Raw genomic sequence first — 19233 nt, forward strand, 5'->3', positions numbered from 1 at the left:
TGTTCTCTGTATCTATAAGCTTGGGTGTTTTTTGTTTGTTTGCGCATGTGAGATTGTATGGTATTTGTCTCTCTCTGTCTGACATATTTCTCTTTTAGTGTAATGCCGTCAGAGTCCATCCATGTTGTCAGCACAAGTGGCAAGATATTCTTTTTTATGGCTGAGTGATATTCCACTGTGTTTATGTATGTGTGTGTGTGTCCTTTCATCTGTCAACAGATACGTGGGTGTTTCCATATCTTGATTATTATAAATAATCCTGCAGTGAACATGGGGGTGAGTATATCTTTTTAAGTTAAGGTTTTTGTTTTCTTTAGATAAATACCTTGAAGTGGAACTGCTAGATAATATGGTGGTTCTTTTTTTAATTTTCTGAGGAACCTATATACTAATATACTGTTTTCCATAGTGGCTGCACCAATTTACATTGCCACTAACAGTGCTCAAGTTTCCCTTTTCTCCACATCCTCATTGATACTTGTTATTCTGTCTCTCTTTTAAAAACTTTTTTTCAGTTTTTCTGTTTTTCGTTTTATTTTTTTAATTTTTATATTTTGGCTGCACTATGCAGCATGTGGGCTCTTAGTTCCCCAGTCAGGGATAGAACCCATGCTCCCTGCATTGGAAGCACAAAGTCTTAACCTCTGGACCACTAGGGAAGTCCTTGTCCTCTTTTTGATGATAGCCATTCTGACAGATGTGAGATACTATCTCATTGTGGTTTTTATTTTCATTGCCCTGATGATCAGTGATTTGAGCAAGTTTCCACGTATCTGTTGACCCAGCTATATGTCTTTTTTGGAAAAATGGTGTAAGATAGTGGTCCAGCTTCTTTGTTTTGCATGTAGCTGTCCAGTTTTCCCAACAGCACTTTTTGAAGAAACCGTCTTTTCCCCACTGTATATTCTTGGCTTCTCAGTTGTGAATTAATTGATCATCTCTGTGTGGGTGTGTTTCTGTGCTCCCTATTCTGTTCGGTTCATCTGTGTGTCTGCTTTGTGTCAGTATCATATTATTTTGAATACTATAGATTTGTAATATGTTAATGCTTGGAAATAAGGCATGTGATACCTCCATCTTTGTTCTTTCTCAAGACTGCACTGGCTGTTTGGGGTCTTTTCTGGTTTTATACAAATCTTAGGATTATTTGTTCTGTTTCTTTGAAAAATGGTATTGGGATTTTGATAGGAATTGCATTGAATCTAGATTGTTTTGGATAGTATGGACATTTTAGCAACATTCTTCCAATCCATTGAGTACAGAATATCTTTTCATTAATCTGTGTCATCTTCAGTTTCTCTCATCAGTGTCTTAGTTTTCGGTGTATAGGTCTTTTGTGTGCTCAGTCGTGTATGACTCTTTGCGACCCCATGAACTGTAGCCTGCCAGGCTCCTCTGTCCATGGGATTTCCCAGGCAAGAATACTGGAGTGGGTTGCCATTTCCTACTCCAGGGGATCTTCCTGATGCAGGGATCGAATCTGCATCTCTTGCATCTCCTGCACATTCTGCATTGACAGCCAGATTCTTTACCATTGCACCCTCTGGGAAGCCCATGGGTCTTTTACCTTCTTGGATAAATTTATTTCTAGGTGATTTATCCTGTTTGATGTAATTGTAAATGGGATTGTTTTCTTAATTTCTCTTTCTGATAGTTCATTATTAGTGTATAGAAATGCAGCAGATTTCTATATACTTATTTTGTATATTTCTCTATAATTGTATGTTTTGTATATATTATATATATACATTGTATATTGTATATACATTATATTGTATAAATGTATATTGTATATATTGCATATATATTTCTATATATATGCAAGTTTACCAAATTCCTTTATTAGTTCTGTTTTTGATTGAGTCTTTAGTGTTTTCTGTATGTAATATCATGTTATTTGCAAATAGTGATAGTTTTACTTCTTCCTATCACATTTTAATGCCCTTTGTTTTATTTCTGTTTGGACTTGCAGTACTATGCTGAATCAAAGTGGCAAGAGTGGGCATCTATGTCTTGCTCCTGATCTTAGAGGAAAAGCTTAAAGCTTTTTACCATTCAGTATGATGTTATATATGTTTGGTGTCATATATGTCGTATTTATCATGTTGAGGTACATTGCATCTATGTCCACTTTGTTGAGAGGCTTTTTCTTTTAACCATAAGTGGATATTGAATTTTGTCAAAAGCTTTTTCTGCATGTGTTGAGATAACTGTATGATATTTATCCTTCATTTTGTTAATGTGGTTATATCACATTGATTTGTGAGTGTTAAACTGTACCTCATCCCTTGAATAAATCCCATGTGATCATGGTGTATGATCCTTTTGATGAATTGTTGAATTTGGTTTGCTAATATTTTGTTGAGGATTTTTGAATCTAGATTCATCGTGGATGTCAGTGTGCAGTTTTCATTTCTTGTGATGTTCTTGTCTGAAGTGCTTGGCCAATTATTTGGTCACATGTGAATTTCATTTAGTTCTCATAGCGACCCTGTGAGTTAGATGGTCCTTCTTCATTTCGTAGTTGAGGAAACTGAGCCTCAGTGAGATTAAGTAACTTGTGAAGGTAACATAACTTGGAAGTGGTAGATCCAGGACTCAAACCAGGTGTATTTTGGTTCCAGAACTGGTGCCATGGGTACCACTATGGACCTGCCTGTAGACTCACTATAGAGTCTATATATATGGCAGTGGTCCTGCCATAGGACCACTATAGACCCAGCCGGGTCTAACACCTGGCTTTGTAGCCTGTCCTATAGCCACATGAATTTGTTGTCATTCCCTGAGCATGCACTGCTCTTTTCTACTTTCTTGCTTTTTTCCAAATCTTTCACTATGCCTGGAATTACACTTCCTCTGCTCTGATTTTGCTCCTGGTACTTCTATTCATTGAATCCTACTCTTCCTCTAAAAAGCCGCCTCAAAGTCCTCCACTTGTAATTCTTTTTCTTTTGCTGGAAGGCAGCATGGCCTGATGGAAAAGTGTATGGATTCTGTCTTTTAACTATTTTGTGGTCAGGACACATTTACAGATTGTTTGATGCTCAGCATCTTTGCTGTAAAGTATGAATACTAAAGCCTGCTATATAAGTTTATGGAGAAGAATGAAACAAAATGACACGTAAAGGACTTAGACCAATGCCAGTAAGTGCAGTTCTTTGTACAGCTTTTTAGATTTGTGTTATAGGGTTGATTGCAGCTTGCTTTGTATTATAGTTCCTTGTGCATGTTTGCCTCCATTACCTGTGTCTGACTGGAAAATTCTGTGTCTTAATCATCTTTATATCTCACCAGCATCCAAGTAGAATGTCATGAGCGTATAGCTCACTGAATCATCTTACATGATTTCAAGTAACCACATATATGTAAAATACCACATACTTTTCAGTTTAATCATGTCATGCAATAATTAAAAATCCTTTCTTCTTTCTTTCCTTTTTTTCTTTCTTAATTCCAGAAATATAACTTAACTGTATATTTAACTAAGGTATAAACACATGACATAATAGAAATGTGTGCTATTTGGTACAATACATAACTCATTAAACATTTTTGGTGTTTTATATTTGAGTATCATTGATTAATCATGATATATTTTAAATTGAAAAAATAGAAAAAACATAGATTTTCTTTTGTAATTTATGCTTGTTTGATTTGGGGTGAGAAGCACCAATTTTCTCTTACTTTGTGCAAAGATGTTAATATCAGAGCTTGCATTTCTTAAGGCAGACAGTAAGAAATTCAGCTGTTATTTGGGAATGATTCCCTTATATTCAGTTTATAGTGAATATAACTGTTTATTAGACTAAGTTCAATCATGTTCACTTACAGTGTTTTAATTGTGTTGTTAATATTAGGGTTAGCTCTGTGAGGCCAGGGATTTGGGGTCTGCTGCTGTTTCCATGGTGCCTATAGTAGTGTGTACAACAGACATTTTTTATTGAATGACTGAATTAAGAAAAATAACCTAAACAATGACAGTTCATTTTCATAAAGCTTAAAATCAGAGAGCTCTTTTTATAGACTTTAGTCTTCGACTGCACCATTTTTGGACATGGCTCAGGCCATCACTGTCATTTCTGGAAGTTCTTTCATTGTAGGAGAGTAGGCTAAATTATTCCCTGCCAAATCAGGTTTCTAAACCCACAGTTAGACTGAGAATGAGAGAATGAAATCATATGTATGTGTAACTACTTATGAACACCCTCATATAGAAATATTCTAAGTGTTCATAAATAGGTCAGAGGCCACCAAAAAGATCTTATGTCCATTTAGCCTTTGTTGCAGGTGATGGCTGGCATTTTTCCCCTGAATGAGTGGAATAGGTTGTCCTTTGGGGACATTAATTCAACAAATAGTGCCTGCAAAGCACAGTAGGGAAAAACAGAGTTGAAGATTGTACTACCCTAACCTTTGGGGGAAAATGTTTGGAACAAATCTAGTCGGAGAAAATGAATTGTGCTTTCCATGTATATGGGGCTTCCCTGATAAAGAAAGCTGGTAAAGAATCTGCCTGCAATGCAGGAGACCCCGGTTCTATTCCTGGGTGGGGAAGATCTGCTGGAGAAGGGATAGACTACCCACTGCAGTATTCTTAGGCTTCCCTTGTGGCTTAGCTGGTAAAGAATCCACCTGCAGTGTGGGAGACCTGGGTTCGATCCCTGGGTTGGGAAGATTCCCTGGAGAAGGGAAAGGCTACCCACTCCAAGATTCTGGCCTGGAGAATTCCAGGGACTATCCATGGGGTTGCAAAGAATTGGACACACCGAGTGACTTTCACTTTCTCTTTCCCATGTATATGAATCTTCTAAATTTTTATTAACTGATAAACTTGATTTAAAACATTTTGTGTGTGTGTGTGTGTGTGTGTGTGTTAGTTACTTAGTCATGTCCAACTCTTTGCAACCCCATAGACTGCAGCCTACCAGGCCCCTCCATCCATGGGATTCTCCAGGCAGGTACACCAGAGTGGGCTGCCATTTCCATCTCCAAAAGGAGTTATAGAAAGAAAGTGATATCGCTCAGTCGTGTCCGACTCTTTGCAACCCCATGGACTGTAGCCTACTGGGCTCCTTCATCCATGGAATTTTCCAGGCAAGAGTACTGGAATGGGTTGCCATTTCCTTCTCCATTAACATTATATTGAAAAAAAAAACATTATATTAGTTATTAAACATGTCCTTTGCTTGCTTTTACTTACTTTGTTACATTGATTTTTGTTTCATTATCTTCCTTTTAATAATTCTTTTCAGTTTGTGTAAAAATTTAAGGTCTCTTTGAAAGGCTACCCTGTAATACTTAAGCATAAATATCTGATAACCTGTAGAGAATTTGCTTTTAATATAAAAATATAGATGTGACTTATATAAAAAGTTATTTTCCTGACATGTCATATCTTTTTATCATGTTAGAGCTAAAGTATTTTATTTCTAATAGCATCTGTATATAGTATACTTGCAAAATATTTTAAAGAAGTGTTATATTTTTTAATTAATTTTTTTAATTGAGATGTAGTTGTACAGTATTTTGTTTCAGATGTATAGTATAGTGATTCATAACTTTTAAAGTTTATATTCTATTTATAATTATTATAAAATATTGGTTCTATTCCTTGTGTTGTACAATACATCCTTGTAACTTATTTATTTTATACATAGTAGTTTACACCTCTTAATTTCCTGCACGTATCTTGTCCCTCTATCCTTTCTTCTCCCCACTCAGTTCAGTTCAGTTCAGTTCAGTCACTCAGTTGTGTCCGACTCTTTGTGACCCCGTGGACTGCAGCACGCCAGGCCTTCCTGTCCATCACCAACTGCCAGAGTTTACCCAGACTTATGTCCATCGAGTTGATGATACCATCCAACCATCTCCTCCTCTGTCATCCCCTTCTCCTCCCACCTTCAATCTTTCCCAGGGTCTTTTCAAATGAGTCAGTTCTTCACATCAGGTGGCCAGAGTATTGAAGTTTCACCTTCAGCATCAGTCCTTCCAAAGAATATTCAGGACTGATTTCCTTTACAATTGACTGGTTTAATCTCCTTGCAGTCCAAGGAACTCTCAAGAGTCTTCCCCAACACCACAGTTCAAAAGCATCAATTCTTTGGTGCTCAGCTTTCCTTAGAGTCCAACTCTCACATCCACACATGACTATTAGAAAAACCACAGCCTTGACTAGACGGACATTTGTTGACGTCTCTGCTTTTTGATATGCTGTCTAGGTTGGTCATAACTTTCCATCCAAGGAGTAAGCGTCTTTTAATTTCATGGCTGCAGTCACCATCTGCAGTGATTTTGGAGCCCCAAAATAAAGTGTGTTGCTGTTTCCACTGTTTCCCCATCTTTTTGCCATGAAGTGATGGGATTGGATGCCATGATCTTAGTTTTCTGAATGTTGAGCCTCAAGCTAACTTTTCACTCTCCTCTTTCACTTTCATCACAGGGCTCTTTAGTTCTTCTTCACTTTCTGTCATAAGGGTGGTGTCATCTGCATATCTGAGGTTATTGATATTTCTCCCAGCAATCTTGATTCCAGCTTGTGCTTCCCCTAGCCCAGCGTTTCTCATGATGTACTCTGCATATAAGTTAAATAAGCAGGGTGACAATATGCAGCCTTGACGTACTCCTTTTCCTATTTGGAACCAGTCTCTTATTCATGTCCAGTTCTAACTGTTGCTTCCTGACCTGCTTACAGATTTCTCAAGAGGCAGGTCAGGTGGTCTGGTGTTCCCATCTCTTGAAGAACTTTCCACAGTTTGTTGTGATCCATACAGTCAAAGACTTTGGTGATGTCAATAAAGCAGAAATATATGTTTTTCTGGAACTCTCTTGCTTTTTCAGTGATCCAGCGAATGTTGGCAATTTGATCTCTGGTTCCTCTGCCTTTTCTAAATCCAGCTTGAACATCTGGAAGTTCACAGTTCATGTACTGTTGAAGCCTGGCTTGGAGAATTTTGAGCATTACTTTGCCAGCAGGTGAGATGAGTGCGATTGTGCAGTAGTTTGAGCATTCTTTGGCATTGCCTTTCTTTGGGATTGTAATGAAAACTGACCTTTTCCAGTCTTGTCGCCACTGCTGAGTTTTCCAAATTTGCTGGTATATTGAGTGCAGCACTTTCTCAGCATCATCTTTTAGGATTTGAAATAGCTCAGCTGGAATTCCATCACCTCCACTAGCTTTGTTCATAGTGATGCTTGCTAAGGCCCACTTGACTTCGCATTCTAGAATGTCTGGCTCTAGGTGAGTGATCACACCATCATGATCATATGGGTCGTGAAGGTCTTTTTTGTACAGGTCTTCTGTGTATTCTTGCCACCTCTTCTCCCCACTAGTTACCGCTAATTTGTTCTCTATATTTGTAAGTCTTCCTTTTTGTTTTATTCACTAGTTTGTTTTATTCTTTAGATTACACATATAAGTGATGTCCTACACTGTTTCTCTGACTTATTTCGCTTAGCATGATACCATCCAAGTCCATCCATGTTATTGCAAATGGCACAATTTCATTCTTTTTTATGACTGAGTAGTATTCCATTATATGAGTATATGTGTGTGTGTATATTTTCTTTATGCATCATCTGTTGTCAGGCATTTAGATTGTTTGCATATCTTGGCAATTATAAAGAATGCTGCTATGAACATTGGGGTACATGTATCTTTTTAAAATAGTGTTTTCAAGGGTTTTTTTTTGGATAAATACTCAGGAATGGAATTGCTGAGTCAAGTGGTGTGTCTGTTTTTAGTTTTATTTTAATTTTATTATTGGGGTATAGTTGATTTACAGTGTCCAGGTTAATTTCAGGTATACAGCAAACTGATTATCTTTCTGTCAGGTTGGTTTATTTCTCTCCCTCTGTTCTTATCTCATTGCAACAAAAATTTAAATGATAGACTAAACGGTTTAAAACAGCAGGCAAGTTACACCTCAGTTACAGCTCAAGCAGACAGAACTTTTATTAAACAGATACTCCCTAGACATGGGAGCAGGCTGACCCCAGAGAAGTCAAAAGGTTTCCCTTTTTTATACTTCCCCTCTTGCCTGGAACTTCCCGTGGATGTTGGAGCCTGGTAGGCTGCAGTTCATGGGGTCGCTAAGAGTCGGACACGACTGCGCGACCGCTTTTCTCTTCCTTTTGGTTCTGCCCAATGCAAAAGGGCTTTAACCACCACCAGTCAGGAAAGGGAATGCAAATGGACGTACTCAAGTCTGATTTACAGTTGCAGGCTATATAGCAACAGACTCTGTTGTGCCTGTCTTCCCATAATTCAGTCTGTTGTTACCAGATGTATGTATGTATGGAACATTAATCAATCCTTAATGGTTTCCTAGCTGCCTAAGGTCACTTGAGTAAGCCCCTGTGGTTAGTTTATATTCACTGTGTGCCTGAGGCTCCTGTGAGAAGTTGGAAAAGTCTCTGTGGTTATTTTTGTAGTATATCTGTGAGCTCCCCTGGGCATGTCTGGGATGGGGTTTAAAGATCAGCTTGCATCCTTTTCACCTAGCCCACCCGTCATTGATCATGCCTAACTTCCTACCTAACATATCCAATCATTTTAAAATTCTTTTCCCCTATAGGTTATTACAGAATAATGAGTAGAGATTTGGGTGCTATGCAGTAGGTACTTGTTGAAGATCTATTTTATATATAGTAGTGTGTATGTATTAATCCCAAACTCTTAATTTACCCCTCTCCTGTCATCTTTCTTGATTGGGAGCATACATTTTTTTTTTTTTTAAGTCTGTGAATCTTTTTCTGTTTAGTAAATAGGCTCATCTGTAATCTTTTTTTTTTTTTTTTTGGCCAAGCTGTGTGGCATGCAGGATCTTAATTCCCTGAGCAGGGATTGAACCCATGTCCCCTACAGTGGGTAGTCAGAGTCCTAACCACTGGACTACCAGGGGATTCCCTGTAATCATCTTTTTAGATTCCACTATCAGTGATATCATACAATATTTGTCTTTCTCTGTCTGATTTACTTCACTTAGTATGATAACCTCTAATCTCTAGGTCCATTGTTGTTATTGCAAATGGCCTTATTTCAGTGTTTGTTATGGATGAATAATACTCCACTGTATATCTATGTACCATCCCTTCTTTATCCATTTATCTATTGGTGGACATCTAGGTTGCCTCCATGTGTTAGCTATTGTAAATGGTGCTGCAATGAACATTGACATGCCTGTATCTTTTAAAAATTTTTTAATGTATTTACTTTTGGCTGCACTGGGTCTTTGTTGCTGTGTGCAGGCTTTTTCTCTAGTTGTGGCGAGCAGGGGCTACTATCTAGTTGCAGTGCATGGGCTTCTCATTGTGGTGGCTTCTCTTGTTGTGGAGCATATTGATAGCTTACGGTGAACGATGTCCGATTTGTGATCTCCGAAGAAGATTTAACTTCAGGACCAGGGACCAGGCTTGATCACTCAAGAACTTTTGTGTAGCAGAGTTTTATTAAAGTATAAAAGGGGACAGGGAAAACTTCTGACACAGACATCAGAAAGGGGACAGAGTGCCCTGTTTCGCTTAGTCTTTGCAAGGGAGCTTTATACCTTGTTACAATAAAGGGTTTTACCAGACCCACTCCCACAGTATAAGATAACAGGATTAGAACTAACAATAGAAAGACCCACTCCCCCAACATGCATCTTAACAAGATTAGTCAGAAGGTTCTTGTTAAGGAGAAACATGTCCTTAAGCAAGATAACATTGTTATGTTGACTAATACAAAGCAATGTAGAAAAAAAGTCCTTTTCTCCTCCTTGAACCTCAGGCCCCTTTCTCCTTCTCAAGGGTCCTGGACCTTTTCCTCCTCAAGGGCCCCAGACTACTTATCAAGTACCTAAAGATGAGCTTTGGGATTCGAATGAAATCTGACCTTTTCCAGTCCTGTGGCCACTGCTGAGTTTTCATTCCAATCCCAAAGAAAGGCAGTGCCAAAGAATGTTCAAACTACCATACAACTGCACTCATCTCACATGCTAGTAATGCTCAAAATTCTCCAAGCTAGGCTTCAACAGTACATGAATGGTGAACTTCCAGATGTTCAAGCTGGAATTAGAAAAGGCGGAAGAACCAGAGATCAAATTACCAACATCTGTTGGATCATCAAAGAAGCAAGAGAGTTCCAGAAAAACATCTATTTCTGCTTTATTGACTATGCCAAATTCTTTGACTGTGTGGATCACAACAAACTGTGGAAAGTTCTTCAAGAGATGGGAATATCAGACCACCTGACCTGCCTCCTGAATAATCTGTATATAGAACTGGACATGAAACAGCAGACTGGTTCCAAATTGGGAAAGAAGTATGTCAGGGCTGTATATTGTCACCCTACTTATTTAACTTATATGCAGAGTACATCGTGTGAAATGCTGGGCTGGATGAAGCACATGCTGGAAGCAAGATTGCTCGGAGAAATATCAATAACCTCAGCCATGCAGATGACACCACCCTTAGGGCAGAAAGTGAAGAAGAACTAAAGAGCCTCTTGATGAAAGTGAAAGAGGAGAGAGAAAAGTTGGCTTAAAATTCACCATTCAGAAAACTAAGATCATGGCATCTGGTCCCATAACTTCATGGCAAATGGATGGCTAAACAATGGAAACAATGAGAGACTTTATTTTGGGGGGCTCCAAAATCACTGCAGATGGTGTCTGCAGCCATGAAATTACAAGACTCTTGCTCCTTGAAAGGAAAGCTATGACCAACCTAGACAGCGTGTTAAAAAGCAGAGACATTACTTTGCCGAGAAAGGTCTGTCTAGTCAAAGCTATGGTTTTCCAGTAGTCGTGTATGGGTGTGAGAGTTGAACTATAAAGCTGAGCACTGAAGAATTGATTCTTTTGAACCGTGGTGTTGGAGAAGACTCTTGAGAGTCCCTTGGACTTCAAGGAGATCAAACCAGTCAATTGTAAAGGAAATCAGTCCTGAATATTCTTTGGAAGAACTGATGCTGAAGCTGAAACTCCAATACTTTGACCACCTGATGTGAAGAACTGACTGACTCATTTGAAAAGACCCTGATGCTGGGAAAGATTGAAGGCGTGAGGAGAAGGGGACGACAGAGGATGAGACGGTTGGATGACATCACTGACTCGATGGCCATGAGTTTGAATAAGCTCTGGGAGCTGACGATGGACTGGGAAGCTTGGTGTGCCTAAGTCCGTGGGGTCACAGAGAGTCGGACATGACTGAGTGACTGAACTGAAGGATGAGCTCTCTCAATAGGGTGCATGAGCTTCAGTAGTCGCTACATACAGGCTCAGTCATTGTGGCACACGGCCTTAGTTGCCTCTTGGCATGTAGAATCTTCCCAGAGAAGGGACTGAACCCATGTCCCCTGCAGCAGTGGGTGAATTCTTAACCGCTGAACCACCAGGGAAGTCTGTGCATGTATCTTTTTGAACTACAATTTTCTCTGGATATATGTCCAGGAGTGGAATGCTGGATTATTTGCTAGTTCTATTTTTAGTTTTTTAAGGAACCTCCATACTGTTTTCTGTGGTGGCTGTACCAATTTATATTCTCACCAACAGTGTAGGAGGGTTCCCTTTTCTCCACAACCACATCAGCGTTCATTGATTGTGGGCTTTTGGATGATGGTCTTTCTTAACTCGTGTGAGGTGGTATCTCATTTTAGTTTTGATTTGCATTTCTCTAAAAATTATTGTACAACAAATGAGGCAAGAATATACAGTGGAGAAATGACAGTCTCTTCAATAAGTGGTGCTGGGAAGACTTGAACAGCTCCATGGAAAAAAATGAAATTAGAACATTCTCTAACACAAGTGGGACCTAATTAAATTTAAAAGTTGTGTACAGCAAAAGAAGCCATAAACAAAACCAAAGACAACCCACTACATGGGAGAAAATATTTACATATGAAGCAATCAACATGGGATTAATCTACAAATTATATAAAGTGCTCTTGTAGCTCAATATCGAAGAAATAAACAACCCGTGCAAATGGGGAAAGATCTAAATAGAGATTTCTCCAAAGAAGACAGAGAGATGGCTAAAAGGCACATGATAAGATGGTCGACATTGCTAATTATTAGAGAAATGCAAATCACAACTACAGTGAGGTATTATCTCATAACAGTCAGAATGGCCATCATCAAAAACAACAAATGCTATAGAAGTAATGGAGAAAAGGGAACCCTTCTACACTGTTGGTGGGAATGTAAGTACTCCATAAATCTCAGTTCACTCCATTTGATCTAATGTGTCATTTAAGGCCTCTTTTTCCTTATTGATTCTCTGTCTGGATGACCTGTCCATTGCTGTAATTGAGGCATTAAAGTTCCCAATGATTATTGTGTTACTGTCAACTTTTCCTTTTATGACTGTTAGCATATTTGGCTTGTTAAAGTTTTCCTATGTTGGTTGCATTTATATTTACAATTATTGTATCTTCTTCTTGGATTGATCCCCTGATCATTATGTAGTGTCTTTCTTTGTCTCTTGTAACAGTCTTTATTTTAAAGTCATATTCTCTGACTTAAATATAATACATGATACCATAATACTCCTGCAAGAGAGCATGGGCAAAATGTTCTCTGACATAAATCATACCAATGTTTTCTTAGGTCAGTCTCCTAAGGCAATAAAAATAAAACCAAAAATAAACAGATGAGATGTAAACATAATTGCCATATCACCCACCAAGTCTGCTTTTAGTTGTATGCCCAGGAGAATTGGGCATACACATCACACACAAAAACCTGTATATGAATAATCACAGCATCATTAATCATAAAACCACAAAATAGAAACAGCATAAATGTCCATCCAGTAAATTAATGGATAAACAAAGTGTAATATATTCATACAATGAAATATTACTCAGCCATAGAAAGGAATGAAATACAGACATGTGGTACGACATGAATGAACCTTCAGAACATTACATTTAAATGAAGGAAGCCAGACACATGAAAGTCATATATTGTATGACTCCATTTGTGTGCAATGACCTGAATGGGCAAATCCATTAGAGAGTAAATTAGTGATCACATGGCGGTGGGGGAAGAGGGAATTGGAAGGTATAGGGTTTCTTTTTTCGGGCGTGATGGAAATGTTCTGTATTTAGGTAGTGGTGATGGTTGCCCAACATTGTCAAGATGCTGACCAATCCAGCTGCACACATTAAAATGATTAAAGTGGTTATTTTTATATTATGTGAATTTTCTCAATAAACCTTTTAAAAATAAAGATTGGGTACTATACTAAGGAGCATATTTCAAATCTACATTTCCAATGTAAACCTTATTTTAAATCATATCTAGGGATTTCCATGTCTAAACGTATAATCATCTTTATTTCAGGATGCTAGGAAAGCATGTAATGATGCAACACTTGTTCAGGTAAAGTTTTCTTCCTCAGTTTCTTTTACTAATTTGCATGAAATAGCTTGACAATAATGCAAATGACAGATTCTATTTATTAGTATTTAATTGAAAGCAAAATGAGATCTCTATTAAAAAGGCTTTTTAATTTGTCAGATGCTGTTTAAGAGCCTTTTAAAACATACTTGTGAAAATGAAAGTCCGTGAAAAAGTAAATACTATAAAAATATGTAGATTATATGTTTCTTTTTAGGTAGCTTCTGCTTCTTTTTGATATGCCCTGATTAAGTTTTTTCTTTATATAAACTATTAGGAAAGTTTCATTAATTAAAATTGCTCATTTTTATTAAGGATATTTTATGTGCTATCTAAATAAAAAATTGGCTTTCTTTAAATAATTAAAATTATCAATATTTTACTATTTGATCATCTATTAACTTTTTATTTGTGGCTATTTTTTTACTAAGGTTGGAAGGTATGTCTATTTTTTTACTTATTAGTCTATAGAAAATGTTCTTATTGGAAGGTGTGCAAATAAATCATACTTTTTCTTGAGCATCATAGGAATTATTTATATTAAAATATCTTCAGTAACTGTCCATTTATTTTATGTCTACTCTATTGCCAATTAATTGTTTCTGCTTTATTTTTTGAGCTGGGTCTAAGCTAAAGAATAACATTCTCATCACTTCCTAAAGATCACGTCAAATATGGATTCCGTGGGTCGAATACAAATGCGAACGAGACGTACGCTGAGGGGTCACCTAGCTAAAATCTATGCTATGCATTGGGGATACGATTCAAGGTTTGTACCTGCCATTTTCAAACTGCCTGCAGAACTGTTTTGTTGACTCATCACTTGCATTTTCCATTAGAAACAACCTATTTCTATGAAGTGTTTGAAAAAAATGCATCTAATATGACTGCTTTGCTTTTAATAAAAATATTCATTGACACTTTAAAAGTTTAGAAACCTTTAATATGGAAAAGAAATTTACCTCTCAGAAATACCCTTTATCAAATGATTTAGGAAAAGTGTTTAGGATTTCTTTTCTTTGCAGTGAGGTATTATACTTTGTTTTTTAACATGTCAGGGTAGCTTTATTGCATAATAAACATTGAAATTTCAGGTAATAAGGAAATATTTGTTGAATATTGCTGTGTACAAGTTACCAGATATTGCTATAATTTATTCATTACTACCTAAATTCATGAAGAATGGAATTACAAAAAGACATTTTCATTGAATACTTCTTTTATTCCCCAGCCACACCCTACAAGTGTGTGTGTAGTGAGTGTATGCACGTACACACACAGCTGCCGTCTGGATTGCAGTTGAATGGTTGGTCATGACTTGTTCACAGGGTTACAGTATGGTCTGTGCTTTTTCCGGAGAATCTGACGATACTGCACAGTGTCTGACCCTGCTTCTGTAATGGTTGACTTGTTCCTTTGACTTGGTCCCTCTAATTGGGAAAATTTCTTAACTAAGAAATTATTTGGGGGGACTTTCCTGGTGGTCCAGTGGCTAAGACTCTGCACTCCCAATGCAGAGGGCCCAGGTTCGCTCCCTGATTAGGGAAGTAGATCCCACATGCTGCAACCAAGAGTTTGCATGCCACAACTAAAGAGCTTGCGTGCCGCAGCAAAGATCAAAGATGCCCTGTGCCACAGCTAAGACCTGGCGTGGCCAAATAAGTCGAAATTTTAAAAATTAATTTTAAAAAATTCCTTTATTTATTATGATCACTGGCTGTGCTGGCCTTTGTTGCTGCATGGGCTTTTCTCCAGTCGTGGTGAGCGGGGGCTTGTCTTCATTGCAGTGTGTGGGCTCCTCCTTGAGGGGGCTTCTCCTTGCAGAGCACAGGCGCTGGGGCATGGAGGCTTCAGTAGTTGCAGCTCTCAGGCTCTGGCGCACAAGCTCGGTAGTTGTGCACGGGCATAGTTGCTCTGTGGCCTGTGGAATGTTCCCTGATCAGGGATTGAACCCATGTCTCCTGCACTGACAGGTGGATTCTTTACCACTGAGCCACCGGGGAAGCCCAACCAATTAATTTCTAATAGATGTTGCACATTTTTTTCTCTTCTTCCAGGAGAATCCAAAAATGTTGCTACCTGTTGCCAATGGTTCCCACATCTCAGTGTAAATAGGATTCTTGAATACAGTAAAATAGAACTTGGGCCTCTTCGGAGGGGATAAATGAAAGTATATAACTGACAACCAACGTAAAGCTAGGCCAAATGTTTTTTTTTCTAGGCCAAATTTTTTCTTAAATTTAACATAAGCAGTAATCTGACCATTGAGATAGCAAATACATAACTCAAAATACAATCACTTGAAAATGTTAATGGTTCTTACTTAAAATTTCCTCAAGACTATTAATCTTCACAGAACACGAAGTGTCAGCAAAGCGCCTGTCTCACCTGTCTTTCTGCTCATTCTGATTATCAACCTGTTACTTAACTTTTTCTCAACTCAGTGCTGATGATACCAGCTGTTTTTAAAAAAGCTTCAGTTCCATCCCATACCCTGTGGTTGTATCTGCCCTTTCATGAAACTTACAGTGCTTACTACATAAGAACCTGATAACGGTATTTACCTGTAGTGAAGGGAAATGGGTGGCTGAGTGATAGGAACACAGATGTGATTCTTTTCACTGTATATCTGTCCTTTTGTATCTTTTGAATTTTATACCGTAGTGAAAAATAAAATTCCAAAAGAAAACAAAAAATTCAGTGGCCTGTAACTTCAGTCAAGAGTTCCTAGTTAGCCTGGCAGACAGAGCCTTCTGCTGTTTAAGCCCAGTCTGTTTTCCCAACTGTTTTTTCCATTTCTTATGAAGTCTGTGTAACTGGGAAATTCACAGATCTTGAAACACCCATTGTATTTTTCCACCTCTTGCCATGGAACTTGCCCTCTTTATAGAATACAGATTTCTCCAGCTTTCAAAATTCCGTTTTTTCAAGATGTGTTTTCTTTCACCAGACTTCCTGAGTAACTTAGTTATGTGTCCCTCATTTGTTTTCCTATGGCCTTTATTTTATACTACTCCTCTGACTATTTTCACTTACCTCATTTATTTTAGTAAACATCCTATCTCCACCAGATGCTAGAGGCCCCAAGGGTAGGAGGTATCGCCTATGTTGTGCCGTTAACACAGCGTTTCTGTCACAGGCTCTCAATTGATATTTTTAGATTGAATGAAACGTGGTTGTTAGACTTACATGTACTCCTTTGTCATTATATTTAAGTCAGTACGTACTAAACCAGTCAACTAAGAGCTACCAAAATCGTGACTAATACCTAGAATGTTGTCACCATGAAAAAGCTGAATCATGACTAGAGACATTTTTAGTAAAATCTCTAAAAAATTTTAATATTGACAATTTTTGGCATGCAGAATATATATTTTTTAAGTTGAGAGTGTTTCCTGGTATCAATTTTTTTATTAGAAAAATTATATTTGTCTTTTCTGAACTGTTCTACATTAATGCAATGCATAATTAATTTAAACTACTTTTTTCCTCTAAGTGTCACATTATTTTTGTGTTTGCTCCTCTAGGCTACTAGTCAGTGCTTCCCAAGATGGAAAATTAATTATTTGGGATAGCTATACAACAAATAAGGTAGAATTTTTTTAATCATCCTCTTATATAACCTTTTATTTGGTTTGATAAACCAGTTCTTTCCTTTATTATATTACTTCAAGCTTATAATTTCTTCCTGGGATAAATTTATTCCATTAATTTTTACTTAGGTCCTCTCTTTAGGCCTAGTATTTGCTTTTAATATTTAGCCCTTTTTTTATCCCCAAAGACAACTCTAGGAATACAGTTCAATGTGTCTTGAATCCCCTATTTCATACTCAAATATTAAAAGATAGCGTGCATCAGTTTTATATATAAATGATTTTTGTGAAGTTCCCATTTCCTAATGTGACAGTGACCTTATAGTTTTTATTTTTAGTTGTGGATAAGCTGGAATGCTAGGCATTGATTTGTGTTTCTGGGCTGTTCAGAAGATTCAATAGGTTGGAGGCAGATTACAACTTGTTTAGATCCCTTGGTGGTAAATACTAGTGAGTTCTTCTAATATGTATCCTGGAAAGAATTCCTGATGTAAGGGTGTTGAGTGGTAGTGGAAAAGCTCCAAGAAGATGCTCACAAGTAAAATGTTTTCCGCTTATACCACTGTTTCCATTAAAGATATAGAAGTAATATTTTATGAAGCAAACAGGAACTTCAGCCTGGTTGAGAATTAAAAAGCTAGCTAGGATAGATTTATAGTATAATAGTTTTCTTAGTTTTTTGGTGTCAGTCAATGACTTTCAGCTATATTATTCTAAAATGAAAAATACTCTTTTGGGTTAAGTAAGAGCATAGTAATCACATAATATGTTGATTCTGTGTCTGGGCCATTTAGCCTTGATGTGTTCCCATTCACATTAAACTGTGCTACCTGATTTGCAGATGCTTGGTGTTGGGTAATAAGACATCAGACAATGGTGTGAATAGATCAGTGCAAACTATTACCCTTGTTCAAGCCCAGAATACGAGTTATTAGAAAAACATAGCTCTTCATGGAAGGACCATTCTATTCAACTCCAGTTCTTGTATTGTTCAGTGTTCTGTTGTAGGAAATTCCTCTTTTGAACACTACTGCAAAAAGCCAAGAATTATATTAAGGTTTTTTTTTTTTAACATTTTATACTTAATATTTCAAACAGCTCTATTAGTGTTGAAACATTCTGTGTCTTTGTTCTTCCTAAAAGAATACTTTCTGAAAAGAAGAAGTAAATCCAAATGATTTGCAATATGCAGAAAATATAACGGGCATTTTAGTGTGCGTTGTGGTTTTCTTTATTCAGTTTCTCCGTTCATTGTATTCTTTATTTTACTTGGCTTATTTTTAAGATATGTTTACGTTTTAGTAATGTCTGCTTCACTGTAAATAGGTTGAAAAATCAATGACTTTCGTAAGCTTAGTTTTTGTATTGTGTTTGTTCTGCAGATGCATGCTATCCCTCTGCGGTCTTCCTGGGTGATGACTTGCGCCTATGCTCCCTCTGGTAATTACGTTGCTTGTGGAGGGCTGGACAACATCTGCTCTATATATAACTTAAAAACCAGAGAGGGAAATGTGAGAGTGAGCCGAGAGTTACCGGGTCACACAGGTGAGCTTCGCTGCATGCTGGCCTGTCCTCCCAAATTTGACTTCTCTGAAGATCAAGGAGAAAGGGGGACAAAGGGGCTCAACTGACCAAAGGATTCATGTTTAAGTGAGAATGGAAATTACTGTGAATCTGAGAAGCATTGACTTTTTATTTATACAAATGATGACTCTACTTCTATTTTTCTTTGAAAAATAGTATTGTTTTATAGAAATTACTTACTGCAAAAATTCAAACAATAATGAATACAGAAAGAAAGCAAATACGATTTTCTGTATTCTCTGCAAACCTATAACAATTATAGTATTTGGATGCTTCATTAGGTAGTTGAAAGTTTGTATCAAGCTACATTTATGAAATATTTTTCCACTGTGTAATAATGCATTGCTTTATTAGTGTACACACCGTAGTTCATCAGTATAGTATTTGGTTAGCAGTGTTCATAGGAATTTGTTGCCACTTACCAGGTTTAAGCCTCTCTGAATTCTTGGAAGTACTGTTTGGCTATGCTTTTTATAAAATCTCTATAATGGTATTTCTCCTGCTATTTCCATATTTTGAACAACTGGTGAATTCTGAGCATTCGAATCCACCTTTTTTTTTTTCTAATCCACCTTTTTAATGAAGCTTTCACTGAGGTTTTTAAAGTATTTCTCCGAGGTACTTAACCCAATCTGCTATAGATAATAGATAATATTTGTATTAAGGAGTATCCTTCT

The 19233-nt window shown here is 37.3% G+C and overlaps 1 protein-coding gene across 4 annotated transcripts in view; it reads left to right on the forward strand.

The window, feature by feature from the left end:
• The window catches only part of GNB4 (G protein subunit beta 4), a 68557-nt gene that overhangs the window by 35719 nt on the left and 13605 nt on the right, over positions 1–19233 (forward strand). For 3 of the 4 annotated variants that reach the window (XM_020879170.2, XM_020879171.2, XM_070466370.1), the window contains exons 3-6: positions 13323–13361; positions 14042–14148; positions 16907–16970; positions 18355–18517. In XM_020879170.2, coding sequence (XP_020734829.1) covers positions 13323–13361; positions 14042–14148; positions 16907–16970; positions 18355–18517 — 373 coding nt within the window. Of the gene's footprint in view, positions 1–7270; positions 7356–13322; positions 13362–14041; positions 14149–16906; positions 16971–18354; positions 18518–19233 lie in introns of those variants that run through there. The other variant, XM_020879173.2, reaches the window with a different exon arrangement.

Source organism: Odocoileus virginianus, chromosome 4 (genome assembly GCF_023699985.2).
Source record: "Odocoileus virginianus isolate 20LAN1187 ecotype Illinois chromosome 4, Ovbor_1.2, whole genome shotgun sequence".
Classification (NCBI taxonomy): Eukaryota; Metazoa; Chordata; class Mammalia; order Artiodactyla; family Cervidae; genus Odocoileus; species Odocoileus virginianus.